This window comes from Corapipo altera, unplaced genomic scaffold (genome assembly GCF_003945725.1).
Source record: "Corapipo altera isolate COAL_440 unplaced genomic scaffold, ASM394572v1 23, whole genome shotgun sequence".
Classification (NCBI taxonomy): Eukaryota; Metazoa; Chordata; class Aves; order Passeriformes; family Pipridae; genus Corapipo; species Corapipo altera.
Genome location: NW_020884878.1, coordinates 9999648 through 10027366, shown reverse-complemented (window position 1 = coordinate 10027366; position 27719 = coordinate 9999648). Strand labels below are relative to the sequence as shown.

The following is a 27719-nucleotide window of genomic DNA, read 5'->3' as shown; positions in this document are numbered from 1 at the left end:
GTTATGGTGATGAAAAGGTGATTGATGCCCCATACCTGGAAACATTCAGATGAGACTGGAAAGAGTTCTGAGCAACCTGATCTGGTAGAAGGTGCCCACTGCAGAGGGTTGGACTAGATGACATTTAAAGGTCCCTTCCAGCCCAAACCATTCTATGATTCTGGAAGTCTGCACTGCTAACAGGACTGGACCCTAATATTCCAAATTCTCAACAGCATAATGAATATCCTCTTACTGCCTATGCTTAGGTGTGGGGGAGGATGGTCCTACAGGCAGGTACCAGCTAATCCATGAGTGGTTAGAAACACTTTGAAAGCATGTGGGATGATTTGATTTTGTAGCAGGATAGAGGAATATTTACAATTCCTAATGCATGAAACTTTTAGAGAAGAAGCATTCCTGCTCCTTTCTCCATATACCATTTCCTTTCTCTGTGTTTATCCAATTTAGATATATTTCTCAGGAGACACATCATGGGGCTGAATCCGATGGTATTGCAACTCTGTTGTACTTTATTTTCCTTTTCATAGTAAATATGAATGGATACTGCAACTAGTAATTTACTAATCCCCAAGTCTAAACATGGACATAGAAACAGTCCAGATAAACTGAATTCTAAGAACAGTAACTAATTAAGCACAACTGTTTTTGTAATGTTCCCCATGGCTTGCCTTTATAATGCCAATTTCTATGCATTAATAAATTAATAATTCTTCACCTTTATAAAAATTTAAAATGCATCTGTTTATTGACCAGAATAAAAGTTTAGATTCTTCCTCTAAAATGAAAAGTCACTTTTTGGGTAGTTGGAAAACAACATACTTTATGAATTTGCCATGTTTACTCTGCTAAAAAGTGAATATAATTTCTGGGCATGAAAATGTATAAATAGATAAAAATAATATACACAATAGATAAAATATACAATAATAACAATGAATAAATTAAACAATTAGAACTAAATGGTGATCTCCCCTAAACTATGTTTTAAGGTATTTTGTTGTGAGAAAAAGGACAAACCCACAGATAACAGATTATATACAGGAAGCCTGTCCATTTATTTCAAAATTGGAGATTTTGTAAAATAAATTGGAACTATTCACTAGTAAATACTATTCTTATTAAAGCATAGCAGTTTCTAAAAACATTTGCTTTTTTAGTGTACCAGCTATACATAAGAATATAGTTCTTTCTCACAAAAATTAGCTTTGAGCAACTAGTGCAAACATCCAATACAAACCTGACTGAAAGTGTTAAGAAATGTATTTGAAAGTACATGAAAACGCATCTCCTTCAGTGTATCTGGAAACCACTCAAATCCTTCCAGCATTTGTTCTCATTTAAAAAAAAGTGATTATTCCTCACCACTTGCCAAAGAGGAACATGTATTTTAAATATTACAATCCTTACTTACAAATTATTTATTCAGGATGAAGTCCCTCATAAACTCTTTAGCAAACTAGCACTTTACATTTTGAACTGGAGAACTTTAACAAGAAAGGGTAAAACAGTTTATTCAGCTTTTTACAAAGCAGTATACAATAGCACAAAGTGGTATGCCTACTAAAATGTTTTGTTCAAGACAAAAGCAGAAGTTGAATTTTTTATTACAATAAAAATTCTTATTTGACTTGTGTAACTTATTTGGCATTAAAACATGACTGCATTGCTTCTCTCAAAAACTGAGCAGCATATACTTTGAAAGTCACTTGATTTACATCAAACCAGTCATTTTGAAGTAAAAAATGGTGATTTTCTGTTACAGTCTTAATCACAGCTGTGGACCAGGACCCCCCTGTACAAACTGGTCCTTGGACACACAGCAAATCTATTCTGTGAATCAAAGAGATTCCAGGAAGGCCCAGTGAAAGTAATGAAACCATTGGGGGAATAAAATATTACCTGGCCTGAACATAGGAGTGAAGGCAAGTGTATAGTCTTTCCTGGAATGATAGATTTTGTATTTCTCACAAAGATAAAATTATTTTTATTGGTCCTTCTAACCTTTTCATGAAGAAAAAAATGTATTAATCACTCATGGGCCAATTTTATGTTCTAGAGACATAAATGTAGATATTCCTCCCCTATGGGGAGAAAATAACTGGGTCTCATTTTCCAGTATCAGCAGCAGCAGCTGCCTGGAAAGGAGTCATTGAAAGTACCACTAAGGTGGAAGGAAGTTTACCATGTGTTACATTTAGTGGAGGAAAGAAATACCTTTGTGTTCCACAATTTCAGTTAAGATAACCCTGAAATGACTATGGCATTTGAAAAAATAAGGTTTAATTTTTTCACCCTTCGTGGGCTCTGAAGTTGTATAAAGCGATGGACAGCTAGGCCGCTCAGAACATGACTTTTCCATATCATTTAATGTGCATGTACCTCCCATCCTCCTCCACCAACAGCTTCACAATCTTGGGGTGGTGTGGGTGGGAACAAGCCATACTGTATGTCCTGTTTATATACAAACCTGGAATGTGAATGATCCTAAGTTGGGCAACTGCAAATTATTGTTATCAGTGGTGTTCCGAGGGAAAGAATTGGAAGTAATTTACCTGACAAAAAAACTGCACAATGCAGAAATACAAAGAAGATAGGGGGTTTTACCTCCATTCAGATCTGCTACCTGTGGAAACAGCTCAATGGAAACAGCAGGCAACCTGTTGTCAGGGTGTGAGCTTTCAGCTGTAGGAGTTTGGAAACTTCCATGGCCATATCCCAGCCTGAAACCTCATCTTCATCTTCCAGTTATTTGTTCCCTGCTGCTGTTCTAACTTCCTCTCTTTAGAGGGTTGATCCTGCAGAATTTAGACAAACAAATGCTCTGTGTACAAGGTGAGGTAACTGAAGTGAGTGGTGTATGCTGGATTTTTGAGGGGATCCAATGCTAAGGGCATTGCACAGGCTTCAGGGACTTCCTGGCCTATATGGTTAATGTTGATTTAAGTGCCCTTGGGGCCAGGTCCTGTAGTGTGTGCTTAGCACACAGATGTGTTGCATTGACTTCCACAGAAGTAGAGGAAGTGAACACATCACTGGATGCATTCACATTTGTGCTTGGCAAGAAGGGACTCCAAGTATTTAAAGCTAGCATAAGTGATAATGCACAGTTATTATCATGTTAGATGGCTGAATGTGATACCACATGCACTGGCCAGATTAATCTCCTACAGCTCTGATTTTGTGAGGATTGTTGCAGAGAACCCTAAAGAAACCCAGTGGGTATTGCGTGGTACCCCCATAAACTCAATGGAGCATTACTTGATTAAAGAAGTTACAGTCATACTGAGCTGGAGTAAACTGAGAATGTCCAGAAGACGTAGAGGATTTAAGTGTGTTTAGACACCAAATATCACCATGTAGAAATTTCAGCCTCCGGAAGTTTTAATGGAAGAAAGTAGCTTAATCACTCAGTATATTTTGCAACTGTAGCTGAAAGTTTAACATCACAAAATAACATATTGCTATGCAACTTTAGGAGTCACACAATTATATTCAATCATTTCCCTTGCTTTTCAAGTCTGCTGTTCATTAAAAACTCTTCTCCTGCTTGCAGTTTCCAGTTTTCAAATGGATGACACAACCAATGCATAGCTTAACGTTCATTCTCATGAGTCATAATTAATAAATAATCGTATCACATACACAGAATTTTACAGGTACTCTTAAAATGGTTTTACAGTTCTATTAAATATATAGATAAAATAATCACTGCTGTATTAAAAAAATCATTTTCAAACAGCTAAACTCTCAAGCTCTGCATAAAATTCTGTAGACACATTCATTACAATCTAGAAACTCAATAAAAATACATTTTAGAGCTCAATCCCTCAAAAATATTCATGGCATTGAAAATTGATTGTCATTTTTTACTGTAATCTGTGCTTCCCCTACCATTGTACTGAAAATTTCCTACAATTTGGCAAAGGCTATATCCAGGTCAGTTTGTAGTTTATGTGACTGTTTAACTCATTTCCTCAGCTCTTAGTCATCTGCCCCATAAATGTTTTGTGGGGTTCTGTCTTTAATGGCGTATCTTTCCTTGCACTTTCTATAAAATCACAATGAAACACTTTGCAGCTAAGTTACATGACTACAATGACATTGAACCATCCTTTTATAGTTGTCAGTTGGCCTTTAATGGTGCTTCTGTGAACACCAAACATCCTTTATCCAGTGATCCTCAAACACTTCCTGTCACTTACACTTCACAATAATCTGCTACCCACATTTGCTCAAAAACAGTGGGTTTTAGAAACAGTCTCAACAGATCAGTACCCTTGTCCATCTGAATTCTGCTGCTAAATTGAACTACCAAATGTGGTCAGTTTAAGGTTGGCATTTTTCAAAAACCCAGTCAAAAATTCAGGAAAAACTTCTTTATTCTGACAGTGCACATATCTGATGGAAAATGGGTAGACAACAGACTGCCCACCAGCCTTTAAACCCCCACTACCTCAAGCCAGTTCTCTAGGCAGCAAGTCAAAACAGGCTTTGCCATACAGAATGTTTCACAATCAGGCTTTCAGACAGTAGCTCAGAACAGGCCACAAAGCCCAACAACAAGCAATGTTTTCAGAACAGGGCACTTGCATTGAGGGATTGGATCTTGGGCCGTGGAAGAAGAGATGCAGGCTCACAAGTCAATTTAAGTGGGGGGAAACTGCTTCTTATACAGATGTCACTCTGTGCAGTTCCAGGTAAAAGCAAAACTCCTGAAGAGTTCAGACTTTTCTTTCATGCACAGTTGACAGTACCAGTATCATCACTCTTAACTCTTCACCTGTGATCTTCTTACCCATGGAATGGCTGGGTAAGGTACACTGCCTCTGTTATAGCAAACCTACGACCAAACAAACCCCAAAATGGAAAGCAACATAACACCAAGTGTCATGGACTAATTTAGTATTTTTTTTTTCATCTATTTTGCATGGAAGAAGCAATCTTTGTCTCTCAATGGGATAGGATGGAAAGTGTGTATCAGCTGAAACACTGGGTGAGATGACCAAGACAACTGCTGGATGCTGTTTGACATTTAAACTGCTCATTTCAATGTTTCAGTCACTGTTCATCAGTGGGAGGTAACAAAGAAAACCTTGGGTTTTTTCCCTCTTGGATGAAAATACTGTGTAATGAAATTGCCAGCATCACTGCATTCCCACCTTTCCATTCTTCATGGATGGACAAGACATCCAAAGAGCTCCTCATCCTGATTAATAATCTTAGAAGGAAGAAGACAAAAGAGAGCATACTTTACTTGACTGAACTTTGATAGCTATAAAGTTATATGAAGAGACTGTAATCCAACTCCAGGTAACCTCTGCTCAAGATCTATAAATACGGAAGGATCAGTGAGTAAAGATACAAAGAATCAGAAAAGGTTGTCATAAACCAAAGGAGCCTGTGAAGAGTGAAACATAATGAAGAGCTGCCAACACTTTCACTCCAAACTAATGTACACTGCTACTTGCTGCCATTAAATAGATGCCATACTCCAGCATAGTATTCCTTGGTTTTAAGGATAAGGATATAATGTTTCTTGTATTAAGTTTTATTCTTTCAGAGGAAAAAGCACTAAACTTTCAATATCCTATTTTAGCCTACTTCCAGAAAGCATTTTCAAAAAATCTAATAAAGGTTTTCTTTTGGAAGAAAGTATCACTGTCTTCAACAACAAGCACAAACAAGTTCATAGATCACAAAATCAGATGACTCAAAATGCTGAGCATTTTCATAGGCAAGATAAAGAATGTACTTTTTTACTTATGTTGATTTACATTGAATTAAGTTGGGACATTTGGATCTGTTCCTCACCAAGCACAGTAGATCTTATTTTTAGGTTCATGGGGTGAATCCAGATCTAGTCAGCAGTGAAAGGACAGAATAGGAAAGATTTCAGCTTTCTGTTGAAATGAATTTTATCTTCAATATTTAAGATCTCCTGTTGAGCCATATTGCTGTTGACTTCCAACTGCAGCTTAGAAGAAAAATCCCAGGGGAACAAAAAGCTTATGAAGAAGAGTGAAGTGTGATGGATGGTTAGGATTACCTCAGTAGATAAAATGACTAGAAACAGGTTTTAAATACTTGTAAATAAATTGCTATATATTCTGATGTGTCCTGATCCCACGTACTATTAGTTCATCTGAAAACTTAGCCAGGGTCGGGCTACAACAATATATGTAAAACTTATAGCCATGGGATTTAATTTTCACTCAGTCTAAAATTATGAAACCCCTCATTTTATGAAGCACTTTGAAGACAACCTTCTGAATTTTCAGGTGGAAGCAGCAACGTGATGTAGTCTCATAAAGCATACTATGGAACTAAAAATGTGTCAGTGAAAAGTAGTGACTTCACAGAAAGTCACATAGAGAAAAGTTACTGGTATTAAATTGAATTTGAAGACTTCTCTTTTGTTCTCCAAAGCATGGGTTACACCTTGTCTGGCAAAAATCCTAAATCGAATATCCTAAACTGATCACTGATGTGGACAAAAATTACAAGAGGCAGAAGTGGCTCAACTGTGCCTATGGAAAAGCCACAGGAGTCTCTTAGTTGCACTAGAAAGTCAGTGCTGGCTGTCAGCATTTCTCTATATTTAGTTTTATATCTGTCATTTCTTTCTCTATTGATTTGGACACTTAAAGGCTATTTCTAATCCTTTTACCATACACTTGTGCCTTAAGAGTAGCCTCAGCAAATTAGGTGACCTATTGTTTTTTGTATCTTCAAAAAAGACATTTTCCCATGATCTAGTAAGTAAAAGCAGCAGCGAAAATGAAGCAGACTCAGAAGCACTGAGGTACTTTTAAAACACTTCAGTTTCTGGGCTAAGATTTCCCATATGACCACTCCTGTGAAGCAGTGAGCGTGTATGTGCTTCACACTTCTCCACACCCAATTTATTCCTTCGGACCAAACCTAACAAAAGGTGCAGGGCCAAAGTGAATTTAAATCCTAAAAAAATCAAACTCTCCTACCCCAATAAACCCTCAACCTGATTTTGCTGCTCCACTGGATTTGCTACTGGAACTGTAATTCCTGATGTGTATTTCACCACCTGTAGCTCTGCTCTGTCTCCAACTCTTTCAAATAATTCAATGGAAAACGTGAAGAAGCATTTCTAGCCTTGCCCTTGCAGGTGGCCAGATCCAGAGGCAAGTCAACACCACCCCTCTTCCACAGCTGTCAGGCCCTACATAAGAAAATGAAGCCAGAAGAATAATTTTTGAAGACTAGAGCTCTGAATTGTTCATATTTCTACTGATAATTATCTGGTTTTATTTAGCATCTTATAAAGCAAGGCACAAATGTACAAAATTGCGTCTACTAAATCAGGTCATTTTTATATATATTTACACAGTTATAATATAAAACGTGCTTTGACACTGTCATAGCACAACAGTAAAGGAATTGAAGACAACCTGATAATAAACATAAATATCAGGTCCTGGATTTCTGTTTGTGCTTCACCTGAAGGAACATATTCATATGCAGATACACAAAGCAATCCAGCCACCATCCTTTATTTTTCCATACCTCACACATATCAAACTTTGTTGCTAAGAAGCTGTGGAAGGAGTAAAAGGCAGTAGATCAGCACCCAGAAGAAAATGATGAAGTAAAATAGCTCTGGCTGCTCAAAAATTGTAATCTCGTGAATTGGTGGTGGGGTCTCACTTGCTTCTGAGTCCTTTTTCTTCCTGTAAACAGGAGATAATTCAATAAGAGGCAAGTAAAAGAAGAAAAAACCTTCATTGTTAATGTTTACTGTGAAGATCAGAGGGCAGACTAACAGACAGCAATTTAAAGAACCAATTCAATCTAGTCAGCTGGAGTCCCAGCTAGACTAGGAGGGGCATAACAGGCTAAAGCAGTGTGTTCCTTCCAGAGCCAATGTACATATCAATTAATCCTCAGAAAACTCTGGACAAATTCTCAGGTAGTATAAGTCAGAAAGGTGCCCACTAGTCAGAAAGGTGCCCTTTTATTTTCAGAACAGTAAACATAGCTCTGGGCAGCACAAATCAAACTTTCACAATTTTGCTTATACACCGGATCTGACTTAATATACTTCCCCCAAATCATCTACTTTCAGAGCTACTCATGTCAGACACCTGAATATTAAACAGAAAAAGCCCAAAACTTCCAGAAACCAACTAGCAGTTGGGCTTTTCCAGGACAACTCCAAAATTTGAACTTTCTGAATTTCCAGCTGTGGTTCATAAGGGCAAAGCCCAATGGACTCTGCTGGTACCACTGAGCTCTCACAAAGACAAGAATGGGTCTTATTTAAAAAGGCACAAGATGGTACACTTGTTTTATAATTTTACAATACTATAAGAATAACCCTCTGGTTCTAATCTACTTTTGGAGAAAAATGTGTTTTGGCCTGTTTTAATGAGTCCTTTTTTATGGCATGAGGCATCCTACTTGCTCAGATATTATACTGGATATATACCAGAGTATTACCCAAAATTTGCTCAATATCAGCAATCTGTAAACAGCTATAACTGTAACAGCTATTCATGTTTTTTTTTAACAGAAGCATAAGTGAGACCAGCACAGTGGATCTTGATAATATTTTGTGTGTTTTCTGCATTTAAATATAACAATCATTTTAACTAGAAGTTCTGAGAGGTACCACTCAGTATCAGCTAAGAGGGAAAACCTAAAGCGATCCTTTGTTTTTTATAGATATTTAGTATCCAAAGGGATACACACTCTGTGTTCAGGACCCATCACCCTAGTTTAGACTAAACACACACACACACATAATCTAACAGAGGGGCCTGACCTCCACTGAACTTATTGATTTTCCCTAGCATTGACCACACTAAATATTGTCTTGACAGTCTTCCAAACATGGAAAGAGTCATCACTGCCAGAGGGCCTGAGATATCCACCAAGTGGGGAGAACACTCAGACTCTTGCTTAGACAGCTGAATCTTTCAACTAAAGTCAAGAAAAAGCATTTTAGTCAAGGGACAGATTGAGCAATAATGAACTTTCGTATCTTACGCTTATAGGAAATAGGGACTCCGAGCCACTACAGAAGACATCCAGTCAGTTGCTACCATTATAATTAATTTCCAATTCCTTTTGTAGCACTGCTAGTAGTACCTAGATTTATGGATTCCTTGCAAAAGTCTTTGAATAAGAACCACTCACCTGATGATTAATGTATTTTCACCCATATCTGTCATCTTCTGCTCATTTACACCATAGGTTTCCTTAAACAAACAAGAAATAGATTATATAACAAAAAATAAAATTCAGCATCTCACAAAGGTGGTAATTGTGTGTGTATTTTATGCAGAGTATATCTAATTGTTTGCTCAATTAAAATGAAAGTGTGCTTATAAATGTATTCCCTCTCAGCACATCCAGCACTGCAGTCTAGTATATACACACAGAAAAAGAAAAAAGTTGTGAAATAAGATTTTTTTGCTTTCAACTGCTTTCACTCAGCTGAATAAAGCTCCCCTCATTCATATGTATTTCTAATAGCTCTGACAGCGTTGCAAAACTAAAGCATCTGTGTGAAACCTCAGTTTCATTGAACATTGGTGGCAGCATTTCTTTAAAACTCCAAGATGGTCAGAATTTTATTTTTGTGCTGAAAAAAGCCATATTCCTATCCCTGCTCAGCGTGACCAGATTGCTGATAATGTCCCTTCCTTCTGACTTAAAAAGTACAAATCCAGACCTCAGCTGTATAGTGTGCTCTCAAGAAGCCAGTATGAATCACATCTGTCATTAGGGACGCAGTTTCATGTTACAACTAAAATTCTTTTAGGGTTAGCTGCTGCTACTGAGAGAATATAACACTGCTACTGTGGAGGAGAGGGAAAGAGCCCAGTTTTTCAGAAACAGTGCTCTTCAGGAGACACACAGCATTTTTGCAGGGTTGGGACCAGGGCACCAACATATATGCAGAGAATGCAAAAACTGAAAGAAACTGGGGCAGCAAGTAAAGGAAGCTTCAAAGAAGCAAAATGTTGCAGCTATACAGTTATGACAAAGCAAGATTCAAAATTACAATAGATTTAATTGTAGTATGAGGGACTCCTTTGGGGATTTGTTCAAGGGTCAGTGAAGTTCAGTTCCATGTATTTAGGAGATATAGAAGCTATGCCTGGTTTTGGCACTAGAATTATTAGAAGCCACAAGACTTGCATACTGTCACAGAGCTTTATAGAGAGAGTAGAGCTTTTTACAGTGCGTGAACTTTTGGACTTTAAGAGAAACAGAGAAACAGTGACAAATAAATTTCCACACACTTACCTCCTCAGAAGGATTATGAGACCTTTTTCGGAGATAAACGTTGGCATCATTGTCACTGGTTCTGAAATGTATGTAAAAGCAAGTTTTTAAAATTTAAATTCATAAAGGAAAGTTAAAGAGAGCCACTGCAATTGCACATGCCAGTTTTAAGCTGTGCAAAACCACAAATATGCATTGTTGCTTGTATTAGACTATGGACTCAAATTTATCAGTAACATTATAAAAACAGCTTTGGGAAAATCTGACTCATTTTCAAAATTCATATGCTCAAAAAGGAATCTTCTCTGAAAAATGCCATCTGACAGCATTTTCCCACCTTCGACATCAGCATTTCAGTGAGAATATACCCAGGTTTTATGGCATCAACATAAATTAAAAACGGACAGGGGAACAAAAACCTTGAAGGGAACAATGGGTTTTTCTAAGTAAACTTTCAAATTCATTAGAGTGCTACAGTGATAAGCATCAACAAATTGCAGCTCATGTCCCACTCCAATAAACCTAAGAATAAATTGGAACATAAGAAGGAACAGAAGTGAATGGAGTAAAATTAGCTGAGTGTCTCCGTACTGGCTCTGGCTGGGGTGCAGTTAAATTACCCCACAGCAGCCCCTATAGTGCTGTGCTTTGTACTTGTAGCTAGAAGGGCGTTGGTAAAACACATGTTTTGGCTGTGGCTGAGCAGCGCTGGAACAGCATTGTGGCCTTGTCTCCAACCCCCACCCTACAGGCCAGTGGTCTGAGGCTGGGCAAGAGGTTAGAAGGGGACACAGCCAGGACAGCTGACCCAAACTGACCAAAGGACACTCATACTTGTCATTATATCTGTCTTCTGAAGCAACCACTACGCTCTGCTTCCCAGGAAGTGGCTGGACATGACCTGCTGATGGGAAGTAGAGAAAAAATAATTCTTATTTTTTGGGGTCTTCTCCTAATTTTCTTCCACACATGGCCTTTGCTTTTTTATCATTAAAATGCCTTTATCTCGACCCACGAGTTCTTCATCTTATTTTCTCTCAACAACCTCATTTACTTGATCATAATCAGAAGAAAACACTCAAAAAATATCTATTGGAATGAATCAGTGTCATGCTTCCATACAGTGTCACAATGCACATGGATTATTTCATCTACCTTACAAAATACTCTTTCTGTTGGAAAAGCAGTTATAACACTGCCATGTTCAAAATGCACTGGGGTTCCAATTGGGCTCTGTGTAGCAAAGTGTATAGCACAGTCAAATCAAGTTCCACTGGCACTGAATCACCCGATATGTTTAAGAGAAGCACAGGAAGAAGAGAAACACAGGAAGAAGCCAATGAGTTCCAATACACTGTTTCTAAAAAAAGACTACAAGAAATATCCAATGGACAGGGCACGTTTCCAGAGACCAGTCAGATGTATTTAAGAGAAAGTTAATGTGAAATACCTGGTAAATTCCTGGCATTCAGCAATTTCTTGTAGGTTATCTTGTGATAAAGTAGTAGTGGCGACTTCTGAGATCTGCAAATCTTCTTTGATCATATTTTCCCCTTCCTCCTCCCTATTACTACTTTCTTCTGATGTCTTTATAGCTACTGATAAATCCTCTAGAGGTTCTACTATGGCCTGTTGAAGTTAAGAAACATTTTGCATTAGGCAACAAGACTGATTCTCCACCCTTCCAAATACCTTAGTGGTGTAGCCTATTCAGATGCTATATTGCAGGTAGTATGAGACTGAAACCCTCACTGAAGAGAATAAAAAAAGCAATTAATTTCTTGAGAATCTTTTTGGATACAATGAGCTATAAAGTATCACCAGTGCAACACACAATCATCATATTGACAATTGTCAGTTCTTTCTATTAAGAAGCCATGACATGACATGGGGCTTCAAAGCAATCCACTAGACTTTTTTAAATCTATCCTAAATTAGTCTTTCGAGCTACAACAAAGTGACTTCATTACTATAGTAAGTGTCAGGACAAAAACAGGTTGAAGCAACTTGTCCAAGCAACATATAGAGCAGCATTAAATGGACACTCATTCCTGAAAAACACTGTCAAAAATTACTGCACTGGAAAACGTGTAAGGCACTTCAAAATTGGTGTCTGCAAGAAGAGATACAGGAGCAAACTGTCTAAACCAAATACCCCAAAAATCTCCCCTTCTTTGTCCTCCTCCAGTGTAGACAAGCCTTCATTTTGACAAGCCTACTCAAATTGGTTTTTTAAGCTTTTGTAGGCAAACTTATTCGGATTCAGATAAAAATTGTCATTGCCTTTATCCTTTCTTTATAAGCAATACTACTTTCTATTAATCTCACTAGAAATTATTAAAAATACCCTCTCTGGTAATCTTTTATGCCTAGGGATTACAGAGAAGCCTCAAACTATTTTAAAACATAATAAAAATTCACATTTTTGCTGTACTATTAATAGGGCTTATTTTCTCTCTTAATGTCAGATCTTTTCAGGGATCTGCAATTCCATCCATTCCAGTAGGGGGCTGTGGCAAACAGTGTTATGGGACAGGAAACAAAGTATATTTTAAATATTTCTCCCGAACACTGCAAAATGAAAGCAAATGAAAACCTCTGAGGTCAGATGCTAATCCCCCACAAAGAAATGCTGGTAATAAAAAAATAAAATACCTCAAGATGTTGTGGAATAGTGGAATCTTGATCGTTGGTGGCCTTATTGCCATCTTCTTCAATTTCTAACTCTTCTACTAGTAATGGCACTTCTTTTTCATCGGAATAATTCATGTGACTGTTAATATTTGTAGTTTCCTCCTCACTGTTCTCAGTATCTGTTTCTAATGGAGGGGTGCTTAGCTTATTGTCTAAGTCTGGCTCTGGAGCATCTTCCTTGTAGTTCTGTTCTGGTAAGCTCTTGTCATGTAAAACATCTGTTACTGTTTCAGAAGAAGCTTTGTCATTTCCAGTGTCATAACCTTCGATACAAGGCTCCAGGTAAGCGTTCAGAACTGCTGATATAGGGACATTATAATGTGGATAATAAAAGAGATCATGGGGTATTACAGATACTTTGGAAGAACTGGGTAACACTTGAGCTGCAGGCTCAACTTCATCACAGCTGTCCAGGTCATCTGGAGTTTTAGGTACATCTGAGAGAGAGTCATCAGATGTTTCATGCTGTGTAGACAGTTCTTGGCTTTCGAGATTAGAACTATTCAGTGAACAAGGGCTTGATTCTATTGTGTCGAAGACAGGTGATTCCTTTGTATGTTCATCTTCTGGATGTTTCTGTATTTCCTCATTTAGAAGATGAAGAACGTACTTATGTGTATCTTCTTGTTTTGAGGTATCTTCTGGTAAAAGAACTGAAGATTGGGGTTTGCTCTCTTCTACTTTATTAATAGAATCATCTGTAAGTATACCTGAAGTCCAGGATAATGGACTCAAAGAAGAAGTATTGGCTGAAAGGCTCTTAGTTTCGTTGTCATATTCAGTAGGGGTTCCTTTAGTTAATTCTTCAGAGTATTCTTCAAAAGAGTCGACAGAATTTTTCTGATCTGTCAGAACAGTTGGAGAAAGGTCATTGTTCTGTTTCAGTTGATCATCAGAGATGCCCCCTTCACCTGACATGAATTTATCACTTAGAACCTCCCAAGAGGAACTGGATTCAAAACTGACAGATCCCGTGATTTTCAGTGAGGTAGGCCTCTGAGGCTCTTCTTCGGATGTTTCCTGTGAGTCACCTAACACTTGACTCAATTTCCCATTACAATTTTCAGCAGCGGTTTCTGAGGGGATTCTCTCAGGGATGTCATGAATATGGACCTTTGGAGGAGCAGGATGACTCCTCTCGTGATTAACAGTATACATGTTTTCTTCACTTTCACTTAAAATCAAGATTTTGCCTTCCTTTTCTGACGGTGTGTCTTTGATGTGCACATATGTGGACTCAATTGGAAGCTCCTTGTCAGGATCTGTAAAGTCTTCCTATAAGTGATGATACACCGTTAAATAATAAATCCTACCTCAAATACCATTTTACATTTCCCAAACACTATAGAAAGAATAACTACCTAACCCATCACCCCATTACCTTGTAAATGGCCAATTAATGACTCATTTATTTTGAAAGTAGGAAAACTGATTTGGCAAGTCAAGTGCCTTGAACAAAGCTCAATGTCAAGAAGCCACTTGTACAGGAAGATCAGAATGCAGACAAGCCTAATCCTCAGTTGTTAATGTATTCATCTCTCCCTGCTGCACCTGTGGAGACAACTGATGGCTTTTTGACATAATCCCAAACCCTAGGAATAACATAGATCTAACGACTCCAATAAATCCACTGTGAAATGTATTGATATATTAGATTATTTCATTCCAACAGACTGTATTAAAAGAAAGGCAGGTTTTTTCTATGTCCATTAAAATGCCAACAAGTCTTAATGTCAGCAGATCTTACTGCTCATCTAATTTAATAATAACAATTAGATTATTATAATAATTTTAATTCCAATGACTTTAGTAATGCCCACCAATTTTATCAGATACAAAATATATCCCAACTGGAACCTGCAGTTGAGAAATGAGAGGAAATTCCTGTTTCTGCAAAAGATCTTTGGCAATCCCTGGCACTGTCAGGCCCCACTTAATCCTCAACTCTTTATTTTTGCATTAAAGTCCTAGTTGTTTAAGCTGCAGTTTATTTCATGCTTACAGTGAGTGCTTTTGACTGTTGTATTGACAAGATTCAGCCTCTGGTATCTTGTGTCTCATACCTGCTAAATTCAGATTGATCATGGTCCTCAAACTTGAGAAGACAGAATTAAAAATTAAATTCAAAGTCCAATGAATCATCACAGGTGAACAGATAAATTTCAGCCTTATTTAAGGCAAATACAGCAAAGTGGTAGAGTCCTGTGAAACCAGTTCTAATCTCTGAAAGTTACAATTGGATGTAAATGTTTAAAAGCACAATTCTACCTAAAGCATTTTAGCACTCACCAACGAAAGCCTATTTCACTGGATTTAACAAAAATGCAAAAAATTAAACCCGAGTTTGTTATTTTAAATAGCTTAGAAAGAAACGCAGAAAATAAATATCTGACTTTATTAAGTATACCAAAGCAAATTAAAGAAATGTGATATAGGAGAAAACACATACCCCTTCCAGCTCCGGGAAGTGCTCCAGAAATTGTGCCACGTATGTGACGATTGACTGTTCATCAGGTGATTCCACCATGATATCTGTGGAGACAGACAAAAGGGCCTTGAGCACACATGGCTTTAAAACACTTGCAGAGGAACAGATCCTCAGACATTTATCCTGCCTTTGTGGTGAGAGAATTAACAGCTAACAAACACTTTTCTTTTTCTGACAGATAAGATAAAAGCTCTCCACTGTTGATGGCACTCAATAGAGTTCTCAACATCTTGTTCACATGTTTTTTCCTATTTTCAAACACATACCAAATCCCAATCGGGGTCCCTTTTCATCCACCTTTGTACTGTCATTTATGTTGTTGTCACTAGACAGTTGAGTGTTGTTCAGTAACAATACAGAGGCTTATTTGTGGCAGGATGGCCCAGTCTTCTGACATGTGACCCATGAAAATGCAATTGGGTTTTGAGTCATAACATCAAGGCCTAACACCTGTCTAGTAGAGTTCAGTAAAAAGCACTACAAGAAATCCACTTGTATACATATATTTATATACACACACATATGTTTGTATTTAAATATATAAATATGTGTGTGTGTCTATATGCATTGTAAAGTGAAAATTGGGAGATGCAAATGCATTTGAACAGGTATCCATCCAGCTTCCTGGTACGGCAGCCTTGCACACTTCATCATGGAGTGACATTTAGTCTCTCCATGCTGAGGTGTTACAAAACAGTGCTAATGCACTGAGACACCCCTCAGCACAACAATTAATGCCCCCTAGTAATGCAGATGTCACATAGCATCTAAACGTGAACCAGGGCCAGTGTACACAGCTAAAACCATGGTAAGATCTCTGCCCCCAAGGAGCTTACAAATATGACTGACGGCATACAGCTGACCAATTCATTTCTATTTTTCTCATCAGTAAGATCAAAGCACTGATCACATCAACAGCCTAATCACTGGGAGGTTTTTGGTAGGTATCACAATGCAATATTCATGAATTCATTATAGTTTGAATGTTACCCAACAGAGCTGATGTAGGCGTTTTACCTTCTGGTTCGAGGAGCCGAGGAACACCCAGCTTATTCTGTGCTATGCTGAAAGCATCCTCCAGGTTTTCTCGTGCTGATTTCTCCAGTGCTTGCTTCATGTCTACCAAAGTGCAGTCTATGGCTTTTATGATGGCTAAGAAAGCAAGGCCACTCCTCCAACTGCTGGTAAAGTCCTGAACTGCAACACCGTACCTAAACAGAATGACATACAGTTTACGGGGGTGGTTGTGTTACGAAAAACAAAGTAAAGGCATAACAATTTTCAAAGACTCCTAAAAGTTAAAACAGAAGGTTGCTGAGTTGTACTTGTCACATTTGAGATATTTTTGGATTTCAAAATGCACGAATACATCCAGAAAACGCACAGATTCACAAACTGGATTGGTGTGGCTAACAGCTGACATGAACCGGCTTGTAGGAAGTAGTTAGTAAAAACAAAGCCCTCAAGAATTCAGCAACCACAATTAACATTCACAAAACCAAATGTCTCTGTGATTCCCATTTCTGTTGCTCTCCAGCATTTTAATGCCATAGCTTGGGAAAACTGCCAAGATTTAAATATTTAAACAAATAAGCATAAATGATTCACATTCCTGTGTATTTGGCCTTCTATAGGAGAAAATTTGCCAAATGCAAATGGTGTCAGCATATCCAGAAACCACTGGTTTATGTTCAAAGTTTTGGAGGGAAAAACAGCCATCAAACTTGCAATGAAATACAGCCCCAGAATAGAAAATTCTGCAGAGATCATGGGATAACAGTTTTATAGTGATGCTATTGTGTTTTTAATAGTGCAGTTGCAGTTTCTCCTATTAGATGTTTTCGATTTGTACTCTTTGACTGGGCTGAAAAGTCTATGGCCTTTACTTCTCAGGTCCTCACTTTCCTTTTATCACCTCCCTGTTAATGATGATATCAGCATTATTTTGGGACTAAAACCATGCTTCCTTTATGGTCTGCGCTGGCAGCAGTGAACTATGGATCTCAATGGAACAACAAACACCCTTAGTTTCACTGGAGATAACCAAGGGATGATGTCCACAGGACCAAGCATTTAAGATCTAAATTTCTGCCTTCAACACTAGATACAGAAATTTGTGTCCAAAGGCAGATTAGGACATACAAATCAACAGATAAAGATGCCAAATATTCATATAACCAACCTGTATAAGTAACTTTGATCCATGCCCTCTTTAAAACTCTCTGCCAGTCATTGCTTCAGATAACAACATATATAAAATACAGTTCAAGCATTTGCATGTGCACCAGATAGCTTACACTACAGTTTTTTTACCTGACAGTAACTCTGACAGGATAAAGCATTACTAGACAAAATGCTTTGGCAAAACAACCACTTTTTTATTAAAGAGGAGAGAGATGTGTTGTGCAATGGAAATGGACTCAAATTTTACAAGTTTGAGAGAAGTGACTTAAGTTTCACCACCTTCCCCCTTGAATTCTGAGGAACGAGGAGGTCTAGTAGGGTCTCTGTCCTTCATGGCACTCTGCAGCACACAGAGAAGCTTCCTCAGGGCTGTTGCTTAATTTAAAAGGCTGTTGATAAAATCTTTCAATACATTTATTTTTTTCAGTTCACCCCTTGTTACACCTAGCCTTTAATTAGCAAAAGATATCGAACAGACTGCACAAAAGCCAGGGGTATGGGGAGGTGGGAATGCTCCTGTTTTAAACAGCATCAAGAAGGTTATTGCAAGTTAACATTTAACACTCAAACTATGAAGCCAGCAGCGGGCTTCAAGGTCAGACAGCTGCTGTAGACACATGGCCATACTCAAACACCCCCTGCAGAGACCCTGCACTTGCAAACTTTGAAAGCAGAAGAAGCCACAGCACACGGTAACAGACCCACAGGGCAGGACAGAGAAAAGAGACTCAGCTTCAAAAGGGCAGGTGGCAAGACACAGTTTTATACAAGAGTTTGCTAGCTTACTTTCTGGTTTTCCTCTGAACCCAGATTAGAAGGGCCCTGATGGCTTTCCGCTGATCCTTCACTGTAATAGACATGTTTCTCTCCACGCTGGGAGTGCTGGGGGATGTGTCTGACTCTGGACCACTGGGCCCAGAGGACAGGCTGGAGGAGGAGGAGTTCCTGTTGAGGTTGCCTGTCAGCTCCTTAATCTGTAATAAAAGGCAAAACATACAGTGCTCTGCTTTATCATGGGCTGCATGGTGCCCTTGTTTACATGCAAACTTGAAAGAGATCAGTGCCGTAACTGAATTTTAAGAGGTAATTAGAGTCCTGTCCACTTTAACTCTTGGCTTGTATTGCACAGGCGTGACAGTCAGCAGCAGCCCAGCTGGCAGCCCCAGGCAACAGAAAGGGCAGGGTACTGTTCAGGCTGAACTGCGGAAATTCCTATTAAACAAAAAGCAAAGAAACATGTCCTCGAAAGAAAAGTTAGTTTAACTGAAATTGTTCTCTTCACAGGAGTTGCTTGCGTGAAATATTTTTAGTCAAAAAGTAATGACTTGCAGCAGCACTCCTGTCCTTGGTCAGCACTGACATTTAAGTCCAAATTATCCTCTCTGGTGCTTTTGGGTCCCCTGTGCCCTCTGCTGCCAGGGTGATAGATCCTGGTCGCAGCATCTTTGCCCCCAAGTCTGCCTGGCCGAACCAGTTCTGTGCAGCACTGCTCAGCCCGAGGAGCTCAGCCAGGGAGAGAAGCCTCTGTGCAAATTCAAGATCATTTTTTTAACCTAACAGCCATTTTTTAAATGAGATCAAGAGAATGAAAGGGCCTCACAGTCTTACAAGAGTTGCAGAATCCTCCCTCCATCTCTCTCTCTGTCCATTAGAATTTGGTATTGTCTAGAAGGTAATTTTCAAACTATGTGTAGATTAGGGCACAGTTTTAATCTAAGTCTGGGGCTAAATCAATTTTCAGGCTCAAATCAGTTTTTTCACTTCCTGGCCCTTCGAGATCTTTCATTCATCAGTTGTGAATTTTTGCCATGTTGAGTAAGTCTCCAGAGATCAGTGATTCTAAATGGAATTTCCCACCACATTGGACCAAATCCAGAAAAGGTTATTGAAAATAAATTGTGACCTGGAACCAAACCCAGGACATTGGTTCAGATCCAGGGAATCTGGAACAGAACCCTGAGAAGGCAAGGAGAGAAAGCAAAGTAGTCATCTGAAGCTCTAATTCAGGTCCAAATCAAATGAGGGTTTAAATTGTCTCCAATTTACACCAAAATAGGTCCAATGAAGTAAAATGAAAGCAGCTGCAAGTATAAAATTAGTGTATATTAGGAGGGTAAAGCTCAGGTTTACTATGATTAATTATGTTCTTTAGGACTAAAAATCAATTTAAAAATCAGTATTCAGCTGGAATTGATTGATACCATGAAGACTGTTCACTTAGGAGTAAAGTATTCAAATTTTATTACCTGAAAAAACAAGATTATATTCCATATTAGTCCAAGAACCAGAGAGGAATTTCCATCCGCTATTTCTGCTGCATCAATGCTGACAAGCTTTACCTGTAAAAGATAAAATAAATCCAGAGCCAAATTCAAAAAAGCAAAGTATATGCAAAAAAATGCACTGAGACTACTGGATATGTCCACAGCACTTCTGCCCCTGACTGGCGGCCAGAAGGCAATACTGAAATCTTGTGTTAAGGATAATTTTCCCTGATGACAAGCACCCTGCTTCTGGAACTCCTATCTGAATGCCCCAGCATAGTCTGCAGTACAAAAGTGAACCCAGTTCTGCATTCCTGGGACCACAAATGCGTTTCCTCCATATAAGAATGGAAGAAGACAGGGCCCACTCCAGTGGATCCCATTCATCTTTCTCACTTCTCATACAAAAATTTAAAATCCTAGTAAGATCTGCTTACTTCTTTTTTGCTATACATTTTGTTCCTCCTTGCTTATCCCACCTTACAGAGCTTGTCACAGAGTTCCGATTAAATCAGTGAGCAAAGGATAGGGTTGCCTAATCCAAGCAAACTCTAGACTTTCCCACAGAGGTTTTTTCCAGCTGATAACACCAGGATGTTATTCTCTTAGACAACACAGACTTGTTTTGGCAAAGGTCACAGGGGAGGGAGGAAACAAGGAAGCTGTCAGTCCTGCACAAGGCACCCAGACTGAGTTAAAGCCCAGCATACAGCCCATTCATCTCAGAGAAACCCCGGACGTGGCAAATCACTCAGCAGTGCTTTGCCCTGCTGCCTCAGCTCCACAGAAGCGTATGCTGACGGGTTCCACTGTGGTTTAATATCTAACCCTGAAGCTCTTGGCAGCCAAGGCATTTTGCCAACACTTTCATCACCACCCTTCACTAACCGGTTTGGTTAAGCTGAAAAAAGGAAAGCAAAATAACTTTTATCTAGTGGTTCGCACAACATTTTCAATCTTAGCAAGAAGACACCTCTAGCTGTCATATCTCAAGGCTCAGATTTCTTGCTAGCTCCAAAGTATTTGGCGTGGGAAAACCTTTAAGACTTGGTGCATTTGAATAGCACTTTCTCCACAATGGGGAGCAAGTGGCTTTTATCATTGGACTGCTCAGTGTGAGCTCTGTCCTCTTACTGCTGCTTACGCTTGTCACTCAGCTCCACAGAAATACCCAGCTTGTAATACCAGCTGCTGGTATTACCCAGCACAAATACTAAGATATTGGCTGCTTACTTTTAAGGGAACAAGAAATCCATAGAAAAGGAGGTTCAGCACTACTAATTAAAAGGCCACCTGTGCTCTAGGCTCCTCTTGCCTGGCCTTGCTCACTGAGGTTCTAGGTTATCCCTTGGTGAGGTCCTGACAACCAGACATGTTTCAGCTGCGGCTCTGCAATGTGCTGGTACCAATAGAGAGAAAAAAAAATCTCATCTGCCAGTGGGTCTTAGCTGGATTTGGGTAGAAAGCATCAACTGGGAAACTGTTAAGAAATATGTGAATATGTAAAATATTTTTTCAGAGTTCTATAGCAGGACATGTAGATGTACACATTTAGGGCCAGATCAGCCTCCACTGATAGATTTTCCATAGGGAGACTGGAACACCTAGAAGTTACTGGACTACTTCTTGACCTTTCACATACCCTCCTGAGGAAAAAGGCAAAGGATGTTAAACCTCCCACATCTCAGAGGTCATAAGAGATGCACTAAGACCTCACATCATGCTCATTCCTGCACTGGGGTTTTCAGCAACTCTCCTGCAGGATCTCTGGAGCAAGAGTTAAGGCTCAGTGCAGGGAAGCAGCAAAGTGGCATTAGTTTTGTATGCGCATTCCATGCAAGGCAGGGTTCTACTCCTGTGCACACACTCCATCTCCCCTAACCCATTAAGATAAACCTTACTGCAGTCCTTTATAGGAAATAGCTCATTTTCTCTTTCTGGAAGATCTAGGTATACCACGTATATGAGTTGTTACATGGCTGGGATTTCTCTTGGCCCCATTACTTCTCAACACTTTTCAAGAGCAGAGAGTTTTCAATACAAAGGCCACTTCAGTAAGGCTTTGGAATAAACCCACATGGGGAGAAATAAAAAAAAGGAATGAGTAATTTCAAGCTACGGGGCCTGATCACTCTTGGTCACTTGCAACTTTAGGAAGTGATGCTGCAGCACTTGCCACACTGACTATGAGGGAAGTTATATCCCCATAAGGCTTTGATTCCTGGAATTATGTATCTATGTCATGTTCCCATATTTCATTTCCTCTTGTCTTTGACTCATTATCAGCTGCTGCAGGAGTCAGTTTACCAGAAAAATACATGATTTGTAATACTCGAAGTAATTCCCACAAAAGAAAGTCACCTACCTTCAGTGTAACTGAAGTAATGCCACTAAGACCCAGCTCATAAAAATTACTTGCATTTCTTTTTATTTTCTTTTAATATTGCGTTCCTGATCCTTTAATCCCATTGAACTTTTACATATAAAATGAACAAATAATCCTTGTTTTAGACTCCATAGGTGTTCTTGTTGTTCATTTTTATGTGGCTTTTCAGCCTTGCTGCTGAAAGGTAAGTCACAGCCTCTTTGAGCAGTACGTTCCTCTTACAAACATGAAGTATATCTGACTAACTACAATGCAACAATTGCAACTTGCAGCACACATCAGGAGAAAAATATTAAGACCAGCCTTTGGAAATACTCACATTACTGTCCTCCAAGAACTTAAGTGCTTTGGCTATGTTGTTCAAACGAAAAATGCGATGGGTTGAAGATTTGTACTCATGCATCTAGATAAAAGAAGAGCCACAGTTTTTAAAATGGTGGAATTATTCAGCAGGTCATACAAAACTTAAAAACCTACAAGCACTGAGGCAAAATAAAGCTAGGGAAATCTATCTATGTAAAATTATTGCCATCTTTTGTGAGCAGTAAAATGCTTCAACTACATGATTGTAGCAAAACAGGGTTAGCAACCAGCTTTCCTGCTCTCCAGATGTTATCACTCTCTTGGACCTGCCACACTGATTATTTATGTAATCATTCCCCAACCATGTTCAGTCACAGGATCATATTTGCCTGAAAATCCATAATAATAGATTTTTTTTTGTCTTGAATTAAATGAATGATCCTAATTAGGAAGCATGAGCAATTTTCATAGCAGGCACAGGCAGGTGGGACCCAAAACCCCTCACTTTGGCAGAAATGAAACAGATTTTGCATGCCTGTCGCCCTGCAATTCCACTTTGGCACACTGTTTTTATCACATGCATACAGAAACACCTAACAATAAGTTTGGCCAGCTGATCTTGCCCCCTTCCCTGACCTCCCCTTCCCTGACCTCCTCCCTGACCGCAGGCATAGCCTATGGTTTACCATGATGTATCTCCCCCTTCAATTCCTTTCCAGCCTGGCTCTCAATGCAATCTGTGTGAAGACACACAGAGACACTGCTGCTTCTGCTACAGCTCTGCAAAACTCCAAGAATATTAAAAAATAGGTGGTTCTGAATGTGTGACCACCATTCCTGCTGCAGAAAGCAGGTGGTCAGCCACTAGGGCATCACCAGTGCATCTGCAGGGTGGACATGGCTGCAAAATGGGCCCCTCCTCTTGCCCAAGTGTGATACCCACACAGAGGAGAGTTCTTGCTGACAAGATTGCTGGAGAGAGAAACCATTAAAGTCAACTGTAACTGGGCTTTTATATTTGCACTGGGTGTTCCATTTCTAGCATGCGGAACTTTACATAGCTCTTACAAAAAAGGGAGGAGAGAAAAAGGTTCTGATTAGTGAACCTTTGCCCTGCTGATTTAGACCATATTAGTAAGACTAATGAAAACTGAGTCAGGATACCAGAGCTAAACTCACACCTACAGCAAGCATCAGCAGACATACTGAGTGTCATAATGATCTCAGACAAAATAGAAACTGAACTGGTGGATTGAAAAAAAAAATACAGTAAATATGTGTTTTCTTGATAATGTGACTTGGGTGATCTCCAAATGGAATATGTAAGCATTATTGTATTAAAGTCTTAAAAACCCTGAGGGGTAGGAACATTAACACTGATCACACACCATTTACACCTCATTGTTATGTATTTCCTTGAAAACTTACAGCTCAGGACACCAGCCTGTAACATAAGGAAATTACAACAAAGCCACTGAAATTCTTATTACTATACCCAAGATGTGGCACCAAATGCACCCTTACTCCTTGCATATCCATATATTGTTGCTCATAACATACCAAGCTCCATTCCTATGGAGGTTTCTCCCTCTCTTTACATACCAACTTTTGTCCTGACAGGACTTCCAGGAGCGCCATCAAGATTTTGCCATCTTGTATATCTATAAACAAGTCTTTCACTTTCAAAGGAGGCTTGCACTGTGAAGAAAAGAAACCAAATAGCTTTTAAAGCAGTACTGTTTGATAAGTCACCATGATTTCAGAGAATCAGAAGGAGAATTTTACAAAACAGAGATATTAGAAGTAAATCATAGCCTGCAGGAAGAAAGAGCTGACTATTCCTCACATCAGTGGCAATTTTGTCCTAGGAATGTTGGAGCTAAAACTGAGATACAGAATTGTAATTGAGATCAGACAAGGACTAATTCCAGATTTCCCATAACAGAATCTAACACTAAATACTCTGCTAAGAAGTGACCACCCAAGGGTTGGGTGCTGATCCCTCAGACTAAAACAAGTCCACCAGAAGCAAATACCACTTTATAGAGAAATAAGCCTGTGATCCAGCCAACCACAATGTCCTGCCTCCTCTGAAAGGTTTCTGGTGTGCCATTCTGCTTCCCCGTATTTTCTAAGTACTTTAAACAGCAACTTCTTGTATTGTGTCTCTTCTCAGCAAACTCCTCCAAAGGGAACCTCGTCCTCACCTCACTGAGGTGCTGGATGATTTGCTCTGTTGGATGAGGCACACAGCCAAATCAGCTCAGCCCTTAGGGGTAGTCTTAGCTGCAGCAATTACACTCTCTTCAGGTGTCACTCACTCACGTGTCCCTAAAGAGCTCAATCTTTTTATCTTTGGATGGGCAACACACTACTGTTCCATTAAGCACTAATCTTGGCAAACTGGGACCACACATTTTCACTACTGGTCCCTAATCTAGCCAAGAGTACTAAACAATGCTCCATGAAAGAAAGCAAGATATCATTCATTTTGAAATTAAATAACCTATCTGAAAGCCTCAAACCCAAACCTTTTCTATTCTTTCAGTACTTAAGGTAAGAACAAACAGAACTCAGAAGTGCAAATTATTCCCAATTATCCCATGACCAGCAGAGCCAGATCCTCTCAAAAGATGACCCAAGTGGGATGGTCTGCTCCAAAAGGAGACACACCACACCTTAAGTTTCCTGAGGAAGTATAAGAAGACTTCATTGCTGCCTCTGAAAGCAAGAAGCCACTCTGCAAGAAGTGCTTCTTTAAGGAGAAAGGCAGAAGCCACCTTTCTCAGTGAGTGTCCTCAGGGAATCACCTGTAACTAGAGACAGCTTTGATGAAGCTCTCATTATTTACATTGGTATGTTGATTATGCCACTTCCAGGAAAAACATTAATATACCAGAAGACTTTTGCCCTTTCTCCAGAAAGGCATTTTGCTTTGTTGAGTCAGAGAGAAAAAAAATTTGTATGCACTCCAGAGAAAGCTGACCTGCCCGCAGAGGTTCTAAGTCTTCATATGCTTGGCACAGCAGAATTAACAGCACCCTACAGCCTTTTTCATTATCTAATTCCTTCTGTAAATCAAAGACCTCCTCTACAGTCACATATTTGACAACCCTTTCTGACAAGTTCCAAAACTGCAGTTAGTTTAAAGCCCTAGAGCCTGATTCACAAAGGCATCACATAACACTGTCTTCGTTCTGAGAGGCCTTTGGGAGCAATTGCTAGTCAAAACATTTCTAGCTAGCCTTATTCTGATTTTCCAGTGAGTTTTAAGAGGATCCCTTTATGCCTTCAGCAACACTCACTGTAGAATAGTGGACTTAAGCAACTATTTATGTGATATCTTTCTTCTAAAATCCCTTTACTTTACTGTGTCTGAAATGCAATCACTTCCCAAGAACTACAGAAGCTAAACTTATAGTCAGTTTGTGGCCCAAACTTAGACCCAGTCCATTCTTTTTGAAATTTAGCCATGGATACTAAAGCATTGTGAAGCTCAAACACCAGTCCAACTTAAGATTTGTCTAGATCAGGAGATGGTCTCGTTTCTTGATCCTGCACTAAGCATTACTACTGTCTCAGTAATATTAAGATCTTTTTTTTCTCTGTTCGACAAAAACAGCAGGAAAAAGGTTCTCAGCATGACAGACCACTCAGGAGAGTTAGTACTTATCTGCTATCAGTAAGAACAGTAAATTAGGTTTAATAGCCATATTATGCTGTGATTAAGAAACAACTACAGCTTAAAGATATGAAGGGATGTCTAAAACTTAGTTCTCTGATGTAAGTGGATATGTGAAGATCCCATCATACTGCCCCTCACAACATGGCTGACAAGGAATTAATGTTTTCCATCTTCACCTCTGGGATGAAGACGGGTTCTGAAGAACATCTTCTTTGGCCATAATGCCTCAGATGTTCAAACTTGCAGTCCAGGGAAGAACACAGACATCATCACCACAGCAGCCTCAACCACATTTGATTTTACATGGGCGCATTCTATGGGAAAATTATACCCTCATGGTAACAGTCATTAACATTAAAGACTTTAATGCACTTAAGATGAACTGAAGCTACCCAAGCATTGACTGTGCCTGAAAACAAATTTTAATTTAGCCAGAAACAGGCTTTAGCTTTCCCTCATCCTCCTCTAAATGTCTCCACATGCACAAAAGTCAACTTTGTTTCCAAATTTTACCTCCTTTAAAAGGAGTTAACTGCAATCTGTCTATGGCCATATCCTTGTATCCCAATATCAAGACCGTCAGTCTTACCTTTCCCAAATGCAGGTTTATCCATCTGGTAAAGGTCCTCTTCTGTACATTTTCCCGTTCAACTAGGAATATCAGAAACAAAAAACAGCACTTAAGTTTCCAGAAAAGGGAAAGTTGGTAGGAAATTTCAGAAACTGATACACAAAACAGAATTCATGAGAGCCCTGTGAATAAAACAAATACATTCCAAACTAGGAGACATAAGTTTGAGCTACAGTGTTTTATTCAATTTCTTTGCCCAGACATGAGCTATACACTTCTAGATGCATTTTTAAAGGCAAGAGGAAGGAATCTCTCTTAGTTTTGCAGTCTTTAATGCTCAGCTTCTGAGAGGTGAACATTTATTTATGTGCTGTGCACAGCTCTCCAGTGATGTCACCCTCTGAGCAGGCAGCTTGACCTTTCTATGAGAATTTATAGGATTATTGCTCTGACACCCTTGTGCAAATTGGGCTGGCATAGATTCCAATATACTCACTTGCATGCACAAGGAAACAGGACCAACACAACAATTTTGTCTTATTTCTTATGAATGGAAAAGCCTCATCAAATCTCATCTTCCCAGTCTCCTAACCAGTACATTTAAAATCAAAATTCCAAGTCCCTAGATTGAAGAATCATTTCATTTATATTGCAATAAGACGAGGAGTGCTTGTTTCTTGCCAGAAGTGCTGTATGCTAGGTGCTGTACAAACAGCTCTCAGGCCAGCTGAAGAGTTTTTAATGACATCTGCCATTTCCTGAATCCATTTCCATAGTGAACTACAGCAAAAGTGCAAGGGGAATCATATTACTGACCAGCTTTCATTTACCTTCTAATATAAAAAAGTAAACCATATATTTAATATAAATGAAGT

At 39.1% G+C, this 27719-nt stretch overlaps 1 protein-coding gene across 1 annotated transcript in view; it reads right to left on the bottom strand.

Annotated features, from left to right (window-relative positions):
- Positions 1-1039: 1039 nt before the first annotated feature.
- Positions 1040-27719, bottom strand: part of CLMN (calmin) — a 75813-nt gene continuing 49133 nt past the window's right edge. The window contains exons 2-13 of the mRNA XM_027638268.1: positions 26863-26924; positions 24191-24286; positions 22605-22688; positions 19882-19974; positions 18422-18609; positions 16469-16662; positions 15413-15495; positions 12925-14238; positions 11720-11898; positions 10291-10351; positions 9175-9236; positions 1040-7706 (exon numbers count right to left, since the gene is read on the bottom strand). Of these exons, the coding sequence (XP_027494069.1) occupies positions 7553-7706; positions 9175-9236; positions 10291-10351; positions 11720-11898; positions 12925-14238; positions 15413-15495; positions 16469-16662; positions 18422-18609; positions 19882-19974; positions 22605-22688; positions 24191-24286; positions 26863-26924 (2570 nt within the window). The 3' untranslated portion in view covers positions 1040-7552. The remainder of the gene's footprint in view (positions 7707-9174; positions 9237-10290; positions 10352-11719; positions 11899-12924; positions 14239-15412; positions 15496-16468; positions 16663-18421; positions 18610-19881; positions 19975-22604; positions 22689-24190; positions 24287-26862; positions 26925-27719) is intronic.